The 12,217-nt window shown below is 39.4% G+C and overlaps 1 protein-coding gene across 1 annotated transcript in view; it reads right to left on the minus strand.

Moving 5' to 3' along the window:
• Positions 1–12,217, minus strand: part of CDH18 (cadherin 18) — a 925,909-nt gene that overhangs the window by 110,576 nt on the left and 803,116 nt on the right. The window contains exon 7 of the mRNA XM_040353556.1: positions 3,560–3,813. Coding sequence (XP_040209490.1) covers positions 3,560–3,813 — 254 coding nt within the window. The remainder of the gene's footprint in view (positions 1–3,559; positions 3,814–12,217) is intronic.

Raw genomic sequence — 12,217 nt, forward strand, 5'->3', positions numbered from 1 at the left:
TAGCCACATTAATTATGTTTACAGGGGATTTATAATGCTTTATAGTCACACTGGTTATGGTGGAAGATAAGACATTTACCCAGCTACAACTTTATTCATATAATATTAAAAATATCACTCTGGATGGATATTATTTTATAGTATATTATATTATATGTTCACTTGGCCTTGTATGTGTATATGTATGTAAGTTATATTAATCTATTATTAACCTATTATTAACAATATTTGTTTGTAATGTTTATTTACATAAGCTTTGACCCTGTCTGTTGCTATGATGATGCCCCCTTTTTGTTCTGGGGTGGAACATTAGTGTGTCTATATATGAGCATGTGGGTATGTGCTGTGGTTAGCTCTGAGAAAGGGTGTGCATCCTCCAAAACACATTAGCTTGCCAACACTGTGAAGCACTGGATTGGGTGATACTTCACCATCACTGGATTTTCCTTCTGTGTGATACAATGCTTACATTTTTCCTTCTTTTGTGAATATGCATTTGGCTTATCTGATTGTTTATCTGTTTATGTATCTTTTGGTAATGCACTACTTGTCTGCACCCTCCTATTTGTTTTCTCCTATGATTGTCTGACAGATTTCCCAATGTGAGAAGGAGTGCACCAATTGACTATTCCAGTTAATGAATTCCTACTGACTCTCAATGCCCACATTATTTGGAGTTGTGTAGAAGTCCTCTGAGTGCTGGGGGGTGTTTCATTGTTTTGTACAGTAGTTTTATTACCTGTTGATCCTGCCAGTATATATTTGTTTCACTAACTGCAAAAGGCCAAACTATCCAGGAGCAAAATCCAGGATTACAGGATTCCTGTCTTGGCTGCTAAAGAAAAGAGCAACTGACAATCAAACAACCTGCAGGGGGCATTGGCTTTAGCAGGATATATACAAGTATAGTAAAGAGAGACCACCATCTTAAGTAACTGGGACCTGATGGTTACCCTATTTAAAATGCCTCAAAAATAATAACAGAAACTGACAAGATCAACAGGTTTTAATGAAAAAAATACTCACAGTAATAAAACACACCTCATACAACTATAGAACATGTCTCCATATTATTTGAATGTGAAAATAAATGACTATAAAGCAATTTCTCTGTGGGAAAAAAACATCTTAGTACAAATGGTAATTAACTGACAAAATCCTGCATTAGTGTGCATATGTAACATAAAATATATTTTTTCTTGTAGGCATAAGAGTACTGGTGAAAGAATATGTGCAATCACTGATTAGTTCAGTCCAAGTGTTAGAGCCTTCACTTCAAAGAAAAGAATAGTTAACATGCCTCAGTACTGATATTTAATCAAGAACAATTGAAGAGACATTTCAAAATCTTGCTGCACTGATTACCTTTTCATTCCACCTGTCCACCATACTATAAGAAGCCTAGAAACATCTCTTTAAACAGCTTTTGCCAAAGAAACAGTCACTGAATTTAGACATAGTAAGACAATTTCCAACTTCATGCCTTAATTGTGATCCAAATTAAAGTAGGTCTAAACCCAATCACTAAAACCTCATATAACATTTAACACATTATTGTAATTTTATAAATTGTTTTTTAATCATATTAATTCTGGTTATTTTGTTTAAATAAAGTCTTTGTTCAGGATCTTTCTATTATAGGGTGACAACACAATGTCTCTGTCTCCCAATATTTTTCTGGCAAACTATGACCTGTCACAAGAGCTTCCAGTCTAACTTAACAACAAATAACAGTTTAAAACCTTTCAACAGCATGACCAGGTCCTTTCTAAATGTTGTTAATGAAGTAATTCCCAACAAGAGGTTAATCTGATACACATAAGCACTTTGAAATAGTTTGTGTAGTTATTCTTGAAACAAAGATTTAGCTTGGAAAGACAGAAACAAATTGTTATCTTTTGGCTTATTTTTTTTAAAAGATTATTACATCTTTAATTTTCAAATGTTCTCTTTTAATAACAGTTCTTCTGATGAAGACAGGTGTTGAAAATGTATCAGAATAGAATTCAATGCTCATAATAATCATGCTTTTCAAGGTAGATAGAGTAGAAATGTTACTCTTGTGTAAATATCATATATTGATTACTGTATATTAAATTTCTTATTACAAAAGTGGTCTAGGATGACCTTTGTAATAGCCAGTAAAGGTTAACACATCTGGATATTACAAAACAGTGAATAAGAGAAATGTAATATTAATATGCAATAAATAGAGATGAGTACATTATCTACATAATGAAAACTATATAAATATCCAGCTGCTGTGATTCCCTGTAACAAGTTGGTTGTCCCTTTCATTTGCACGCACAGTAATGCCTATTTTGCTCAGAGCATTCCTCCTATACAAGTCTATAGCTCAAGACTACCGTTATAAGGGCAGTGTATGGTTTCTATCCCAACTGGGGTGCCCTGAGAATCTATAGAACCTATACATAACTTAGATAAAACAATATCAAGTGTGCTAATTTGTTTATATGTTATAGGGCAGGGATATGCAATTAGCGGACCTCCACTTGTTGCAGAACTACAATTCCCATGAGGCAAAGCAAGACTCTGACAGCCACAAGCATGACACCCAGAGACAGAGGCACGATGGGACTTGTAGTTTTGCAACATCTGGAGGTCTGCTCTGTTATAGGGGCTGTGCCCCCATTGCTTGTGAATGCTCTCGAGCACTTACTTTGTTATTACCTGTACTGTTTTCTAGAAGGTTATTTTGTAATTTTACAATAAAATATTTGAACAATAGAAATTTATATATGTGCCCCCCCCCCCCCTTGATAGTTTATGACCACATGCCAATTTATAACATCTGTCATTCTTATATTTTCTAGTTAGGTTACACTTTTTTATTAAATTACTGGAATATATATTGTAACAACACCCCAAGTATGAGAGGGGTTAACGTTGTTTAGGACATTCACTTTCCGAACACCAAGGCAGCTACCGACACTCCAATCAGGTGAACAAGACCCATAAGAATATTTCTCCCTCAATAACGAGACTAAGCGCTGTCTTGAGGTTCAAGCGGGACTGACAATCTTTATTCAAAAAAACTGTTTTATATACAGTTAAAAGAGGAGGTGCATCATATTACTCTGGAAATACACCTGTGACCAGACCTAATTACCATACTAATTATCTTAATCCTTTTAGCAGCCTGGCTGTCTCCTGAACTTCAATACACATTATCAGAGGAATCCTTTCATACAATACAGGGTCAATTAGCCCAAGCCCCCATGAAAGGATCCTTAGAACTTAGTCTGGATTCATTAATATTACAACAGGCAGACAGGTGGTTGGAGGTGATGACATTAGCATCTTTCAACTAACATGTTGAGTTCAGAATCAAACAAGCAGTAAATAGTCCTTTACAGATATCATAGGGAGTATTGTGGATAAATATCACTGTCCCATTTTAAAGTAATCCAAAACATATTCTTAATGTCCATTATTTTCTTGCTCACCCTGTGCCCAAAAGTGACTCTCGTTACATATATATATATATTAGTTTGTAAATTAGATGTTTCTAGATAAGTAGCAGGATACATTATCTTACCTTACTGAGCTACTTGTACTATCTGGATCATATGCTGTTACCATTCCGACTATGGTTCCAATGTCTGAGTTCTCATAAACATCCATCCCATAGAAAGGTTTTGTAAACAAAGGTGCTTCGTCGACATCACCAACAATGACTTTTAACATCGTTGTGTCTTTAAATGGTCCCAAGTGAGAAAAACTTGAGTCCAAGTGAGTATTTACTCCTTCTATGTTTAGTGAATATAGCTTCTTTTTTTCATAGTTTAAAGGCTGGAAAAAATATATACACATAGTAAGTGCATCAACACTGCATTTCAATTATTTAAATGCATAAAACAAACAGAATGAAAAATGATCATCAGAGGTATGTAAACATTTTTTAACAATTAATTTTTACCATATACTGTAACTCTCCAAAAAGGTGTGCTATCTCTTTAAAAATAATAAATATCAAACAGTCCACAAATAGGTAATTAAAAAAAGTATTCAATAAAGTCCACCAAGGTGAAAGATAGTATCTGCGTGTAAGGCCTCGTACACACGACCGAGTAACTCGTCGGGCGAGACACATCGTTTTACTCGACGAGTTCCTTGTTAGGCTTGTCGAGGAACTCGACAAGCTTGCTTTGCGTACACACTGTCAAGACAAAATCTCCTCATTGTCAAATGCGGTGACTTACAACACATACAATGGCAGGGGAAGTTCGATTCCACTGGCACAACCCTTGGGGCTGCTTTTGCTAATCTTATGTTACTGCGTGTTAAGTAAAAGTTTGGTCAGAGACGATTTGCACTTTTCAGTCTGTTACAGCGTGAAAAATGTGTTATCTCCATTACAAATGCTACTTTTACTCCAGTCTCATACTTTATTCTGAGCTTGCAAGGGTTTCTTAGCATTCACACCATCGTGTTTCTCATCGAAAACCAGCCTGACGAGGAACACGACGAGAAAATAGAGACTTCCGTTGAGGAAAAAGAGAACTTGTTCTCTTTTTTTCTCATCGAGTTCCTCAACGGTTTCCTCGATTAAAAACGTATACTTGACCGGTTTCCTCGGCAAAAAAGCTCTCCCACCAAGTTTCTTGATGGATTCTGTCGAGTTACTCGGTCGTGTGTACGTGGTCTAACAATCAAATATCTTATCTTATATTTCACAACACTGGCTCTTTTTGAGATTTACACTGGACTGTGATTGTTTATAAGATATTTGATTATTACACGCAGAGACTTTCTTTCACCTAGGTGATTTTTTTTAATGCTTTCTTTAATTACCTATTTGTGGACTATTTTATATTTGTTATTTTTAAAGAGATGGGGCACTTTTTGGGGATTTATATTATTTACGTCTTGTATTCAGATATTGTGTGCAGCTGTAATTTTTCTACTTGTTATTCACTAAGCGCAGGATTTTCTTGTTTTTGATTCATTTACACCACACGCCAAAGTTAGACTTCTGAAGTGCTGACTGGAGAGAAGTTGGGGAAGAAAAGAGAAGGAGAGTGAAGGTAAGAGAAGGGAAGGAAAAGAAAAGGAAAATGACGGGGCCTGAAGTGTTAAAACAGAGTCGAGATAGTAGACACAGACCACCAGAGAGGTGAGTAAAAAGGACCTTTTATTGCTGGGATCCTTCAGTTAGATAATTTTTTAGCCTGACAGCATTTTTGCTTGCACATGATTGGATGATGGAAGTCAGCAAATGCAAAGCCTATTTACCTTTAGTAAATCAACCCCATTGTCCGATACCTTGCACCACTAACACTATCAAGAAACTATTATAAAACAATGATGTGCAGGCTACTCTGGAGAAAATGCAAGTAGGCAGAAAGAGGCTACAACAGATCAACAGGAATGAGATGCAAATATAGGATGAAAAAAAAGAAGGTGAAAACAGAATTTTATGGAAACATGTGACAACTTTTATGAAAAAAAAAATTAAGTGAACCAGATATTATTCAGTTAAGGTTTTTATCTTCTTTTATAGCCAAGACTGGCTTATTTTCAGAAATATGAAATACACATAAATTATTATTTTCTGGTAATGGCTAAACTAGTCCCAAGTTATAAAAATATATATATCTAAATCATTTCTTAGATAGGTGATACAAAAAAATTATAGTTTACAGTAACATGTTGGTTTTCATCTTTTTAAAAATGAACAAGTCTCCCTAATGGCTAATAGCAAGAAAACTCACCGAAATGTGATGTGATGCAATGTTTTCTTTCTGTTTACACAGTACTGCTATTAACAGGGGCAATGCTACCACTAGACAAACTAGGCAGCCGCCTAGGGCGCATTGCTGCCTAGGGCGCCCGACCACTGGTGTTCCTACTCTCTTCTCTCTGCAGCAAGCAACTAAGTCTCAGCATCAGCAGGCAGCTGCTGCTGTGTTCACACAAAGTGTCTGAGGTGCAGCTGCAGCAGAGGACTGTGTCTTTGCCCCAACTCCCAAATGAATGGAAGCAAGCAAACATTCATTCACTAGTAGGCTGCATTAATGGGCACTGGTAGGCTGCATTTGATGGGCACTAGAGATACTGCATTGATATGCGCTGGTAGGCTGCATTGATGGGCGCTGGTGAGGCAGCATTTGATTAGCGCTTCATTGAAACGGTGGGGTATACATGGGCAGGGCAAAGGGGGTGGGGTCAGGGGTGGATCCAATGGTGAGGCTGCAAAATGAGGTTTTGCCTAGGGTGTCAAATATCCTTGCACCAGCCCTGGCTAATATGCACTGCATTGGTACATGCAATATATTTTTTTCCAATATATTTTGTTTGTTTGAGATGTGCTTTGCCCTTCCATGTGCACCTTGCTGTAAAGGCTAGTTATAGGATGTGATGGTTGCCACTTTTTTCTACAGTTGGTTGAACTGTGTGCAAGGAAGCACAGAATCTCTTTGCTGCCATTTTGCTTTTGCTGGGAGTTACGTGTGTCCCTGTGCTTATAAGGAGGGGTGGGCTCCCTCCAGGCACATCTGCCCTTAAATTACCCATTGTTATATGTACTCCTACTATGGGGACTCTTTACATTTTAGCATTAGGACTGCAGTATATACAGAGGTCCCTTGTCATGGGCACCACAGCTTATGCATATATTTGCACATGTGTGCAAACAAACCCTCTATTTTTAATGTAAACTCTTAGATAGGGTCAAATTGTGTGTTTTGTAGGCTGGCTGGTAGGTGTGCTTGGAAATATTTTGTTTGTTTGTGATGTGCATTACCCTTCCTTGTACACCTTGCTGTAAAGACTAGTAATGGGTGGTTAGCATTTTTTTAATATATTTTTGACAAAACACAGATCCTCTAATACATTTGCAGGAAAACAAGGAACAATATACATAATCTTTCCATATACAGTATAACTGTAGCACCCCCTAGCATTGCTTAAAGCGGGGGTTCACTCGTACATAAAACTTTTTCCCCTTAGATGGATGCTCGTTTTGTCTAGGGGAATCGGCTAGTTGTTTTAAAATATGAGCATTACTTACCGTTTACGAGATGCATCTTCTCCGCCGCTTCCGGGTATGGGCTGCGGGACTGGGCATTCCTATTTTGATTGACAGTCTTCCGAGAGGCTTCCGACGGTCGCATCCATCGAATCACAATTTTCCGAAAGAAGCCGAACGTCGGTGCGCAGGCGCAGTATAGAGCCGCACCGACGTTCGGCTTCTTTCGGCTACTAGTGACGCGATGGATGCGACCGTCGGAAGCCTCTCGGAAGACTGTCAATCAAGAAGGAACGCCCGCTCCCGAAGACCCATACCCGGAAGCGACGGAGAAGATGCATCTCGAAAACGGTAAGTACAGCTCATATTTTAAAACAACTAGCCGATTCCCCTAGACAAAACGAGCATCCATCTCAGGGGATTTTTTGAAAAAATTGTCTTATGGGTGAACTCCCGCTTTAAGTGCTAGAGTAGGATGTTTTTGTTAGTGTAGATAAATTGTCAGGCTTAACTGGCAGCTAAGCCTGTGCATTTTTCTGGGTCAGGTGAGTGACTCAGGTAGACTGGATGACTCAGCAGCAGCTTCTCTGGCAGTTCATCCCTGCTTCCTGGAAACTTGGAGAAGGTTCCAGAAGCAGTTAGGAGGAGTCTAGGAGGAGCTAGCTCGAATAATCTGAGGACCCAGATCAATCCCCCAACAGAAGGGTTGGCAGGGGGCAGGTCCCCTCAAATACTCAGGGTCAGCCCATCAGGGGAGTGTGGAGTTGGGGTGGAAGATAGAGATAAATATGGAGTGTTAAGCTGCTAGGGCCTTTGAAAGTAGCTCCCCAGTCTGGAGAGGGGTGAACTCAGGCCTGAGCTGGAAGCATGGGAGCAATGAGAGGACAGCAGGAAAACACTGCCAGGAAAATCTCCAGGGAGAAAGACAGCCACATGGGCTGGTGAGTGTTGCAGTCAGAGGACTGAGAGGCATGCCTGAAGAGACTGGCTGCAAGAAGTCTGGGATGGATGCAGAGTCAGTCTGGGAGGACTGTGAAGAAGTAGCCAGGAGGGCTAGTGAAATAGGCAGCTGCAGCCAGGTGGGCTGGCAGTGCCGGAAGAGGTGGTACTAGGAGCAGTAGCCACAGGAATGGGACAGTTAGCACCAAAAACCTCTATATTTGCTACACCAAAGGGGCCCATGGTCCCTGACTGCAAAGGGCATTTGCTTTGGATCTGACCAAGTTAGTGTCAGATCATTTCATCAGAGCTAGCTGATCCTGAGAGTTGTAGTTCTATGAGCAAGTATGTGCTGGAGGTAGAAGAAAAGGAGCGTGTATATGCTGTTGTGTCCCTGAAGAGTTTCTGCTGATCAAGTGGGTCTCCTTCAATAACCCTTTCCTATCCAAGTTCAATTCCCTTAAATGAAAAAAACAACAACAAACAAAGCTGCAAGGACTGCTTTATGTCTCAGAAGTGATTGAGAAATCCATGTGCCTGGCTGTGCAGGTTGGGAGATAACCAACATTTACCAGCGGCTCCTGTGGGGGTAGCTTTACATAACATATATACTTTTCAAATTTCAAAGTAAAAATAATGGTTAAAAAAGCCTAAAACAAACTGTATGCCACAAAGGAACTTGGTGACTAACTAAATATACAGCTTCTGTAAAAATAACTAAAACCATCAAAAACATAGCAAAATAATAAAACATTATTCAGGTCTGATAAGAAAAGGAATTCATGCTTTATTTAGATAATCCAGATATAACAATAGATTATGGTTGAGTACATAGATGTAATAAAATTCATATACAGGTACAGTCAAGAAAAATGCTTCCCAAGTGTGTAGTTGCTGGCCCTATTGAAATTTCCCAAGCGTTTTCAGACTCATAATAGCTATGTGTTTCATTGTGTTGTAGCAAAAAGAAGCAGGATGAACAAACAACCATGGCAGATTTAATAGGTTAAACCTGGGTTATTTGGTGCTCTAGTCTATTAATGTCTGTTCAGCACAAAGTAAAATATGCATTCATGGACTGATGCATTTCTCCCATCCTTAGAAGTTTCATTAGGTACCTTACTGGCTCATATTTTACAAATCTGCAATCTTGTAACTTTAATCAATGCACGGCAGTATGACCTTCATGTATTGTTTAGCATAACAATAGACGTAGGATGAACATTCCCATGAAGCAGATGTTATGTTAACTTTCACACAATTGTATTTTAAACCAATATAACTATTAACATATCTTTGGAGTAATTGTTTTTTTAATAGCACAGTTAGTAACAATACAGGTATTCTGTCAAACAAAACGTGAGCAAAGCAAGTGTTCTGGTTCTGTATCTTGTTACTGTTGGCTGTGGGCAATTATATAGATAATTGACTGCACAACACTTTGACAATGTGGGAAATACATTTTTATTGTGAATGCAGCTATTTATATTTCTACTGTCAGCAAATTCCAGCTTTACAGCACTCAGGAGAACAAATATATGTAAAAGTGCAATCATGTTAGCTGACATGACAGATTGAAATTACACCAGTCCTTGTTGACTTGCATTAAAAATATCTGAGAATGAATGAAAGCATCATGTGTCAAGCACCATACATATTATAATTATGTGTAAATCCTAGGTGACAAAGCTAGGTGACAGCAAGGTCATATGTAGGGTGATAGGAATGTGACACTGCTTTGCCATTTGGTGATGATGTAGAATGAAATGAACAGCTGTTACAGTACCTTTGCTACAGGTTCTATCGTAGTTCATGCATAAACAATATTCACAGAGGTTCATAATTATGAACAGCACTGTCAGAATTACTAGTGATCCAACCATCATTAAAGAAAGATTTCAGGTATGGCTATGTTTACTTATTTACCTTGGTCCAGCACAGAATACAGGTGGGGATCCACTAGGTATGGGTGCCATTCAGAGATCGCTTTGCATTTTCTCAATGAATGCAAAGAGTTTTCTGATTGAACAAGGTAGAAAGACTTGGTGGTGACAGCATGCTCTCCACCCCTCAATCAGATAGTAATTTGCATTCATTGAGAAAATCCAAAGCATTCACTGAATGGTGCATGTGCAGCGCGGGAAATCTCCTGTGTTCACAATCTAGCAGGTCAGCCACTCAGTAATAAACCAAAAGTTTGCAGAGATCTGGCCATCACTGTACTAGAGGTGCCTACTACATTGCTTTCCATATTCTAGAACCGGGGTCGGCAATCGATCAATTGCAATCTACCTGTTATCAGAGTGGAGTAAGAGGCAAAACTGTGCTGGATAGAGACTGGGAGCACATCACCTGCCTTAATTAACATTACAACTTTAGGTGGTCCTAGCAACAACTCATCAGATTTGTACCATGAAACTCTGGCAGCTCCTATCCTCCATCCACCACTGTGCTGTATCTCACTCTGCTCTGATGTACAGTTGGTATAAAGTAGGAGAGAGCAACTGTACCTACACATGGCTGTGTGTTGTAAAGGGAGAAAATGTCACTACTTGTGGGGAACAGAGAACATGTCTTGGGGGGCAGAGGGAACAGCTATAGAGGGGAAGATGAAACTACTGTGTAGTGGATGCAGAGAACAGTGCTATGAGTGGGGCAGAGGATACTATTGTGGGCATGTAGAGGACACTGATATGGGAAGTAGAGGGCACAACCTGACTGTGGGGGGTTGCAAATTACACTACTGGGAAGGGATAGGACACTACGATGTGTGTGTGTGTTTGTGGGGGGGCAGAGGACACTATCGTCTGGGAACAGAGGACACTATTGTGTGGGGGAGACAGAGGGGCAGAGAACACTACAGTGGCGGTAGAGTACATTACTTGTGGGAATCAAGTGAAAGGGGGCAGAAGACACTGCTGTGGGGAAGGGGGGCAAAGGATACTACTGTGGGGGGGAGTGATTTGAATTAGGGCAGAAAACACTACTGTGACACATGTGTGTGTTCTTCATGCCGTCTTTTTATTGGAGGCTTTATTAAAAAGAAAAGGGGGGAGACAATGATATGGATTTCCTCTATGTTGTCCAGGTAGATCTCAACCTCTGAACGTTTGCCTACCCCTGTTCTAGAGGGATCCCACATGTATGATATGTTCATACTTACATTGGTCCAAGCTGGACCAATGTTCCTATGTAAAAATACCTATAACTGGAATTATTCTTTAACAATGAGGAGACAAAAACCTATGTCAAATTCTCTTACAATGTACTGTATCTAAAACTAAGAACAACAATTTTAAAAATTGCAACATATCATTGCTTAGCTGTAGTGGCTGCAAAAAGGTTTATTTTTCCCTTTTTTTTTTTTTTATATGATCTAAGGTACAAATGCACACTCACTTTTCCATATCCTAGAGGAGCAGAAATTCAACCCTAGGGCAGGTAGCAATTTAGGTCTGAGGTCCGCCACTCCCTTCCTCATTATTACACCATATGGGGTAGTCTATATCTCACAGAGATGAACTGGGCAGTGCTGATAACACTGCTTTAAATAACAGTGTTAAGTGTGCAGGCATTTCCAAGCTAACTGCATTTCTGTCAGGTTTGTCAATAGGTATTCTTTCATTAATTGAACAGATATAACAAAATAATTTGAATGGTATATTTCATAGACCAAAAGGAACAAATGAGAAATGTTCATTCCTGGGGTTAGAAACTCAACAAATACACCAAATACTGAATAATATTTAACATTTCAGTCTAGCCATTATTTTGAGTAGTGTTTTGAGGTTTCATGCATTAGCTAGTTATACCATTGCAATTGTCCATATTTCACCCAAACATGTTGAACTCTAAGGCCTTGTACACACGACCGAGTTTCTCGGCAAAAAACAGCAAGAAACTTGCTGGGAGATATTTTTTTGCCGAGGAAACCAGTCGTGTGTACATTTTCGTCAAGGAAACTGTCGAGAAACTCGACGAGCCAAAAAAGCATGTTCTCTATTTCCTTGACGGGAATGGAGAAAATTGGCTTGTCGAGTTTCTCGACGGCTTCACAAGGAACTCGACGAGCAAAACGATGTGTTTCGCCCGTCGAGTTTCTCGGTCGTGTGTACAAGGCCTTAGGCCCCGTACACGCGACCGAGTTTCTCGGCAGAATTCAGCCAGAAACTCGATCGGAGCTGAATTCCGCCGAGAAACCCGGCGTGTGTACACTTTCGGCTGAGGAAGCCGACGTATTCCTCGTCGAGCCAAATAGAGAACATGTTCTCTATTTCCTCGTTGTTC

This window comes from Rana temporaria, chromosome 5 (genome assembly GCF_905171775.1).
Source record: "Rana temporaria chromosome 5, aRanTem1.1, whole genome shotgun sequence".
Classification (NCBI taxonomy): Eukaryota; Metazoa; Chordata; class Amphibia; order Anura; family Ranidae; genus Rana; species Rana temporaria.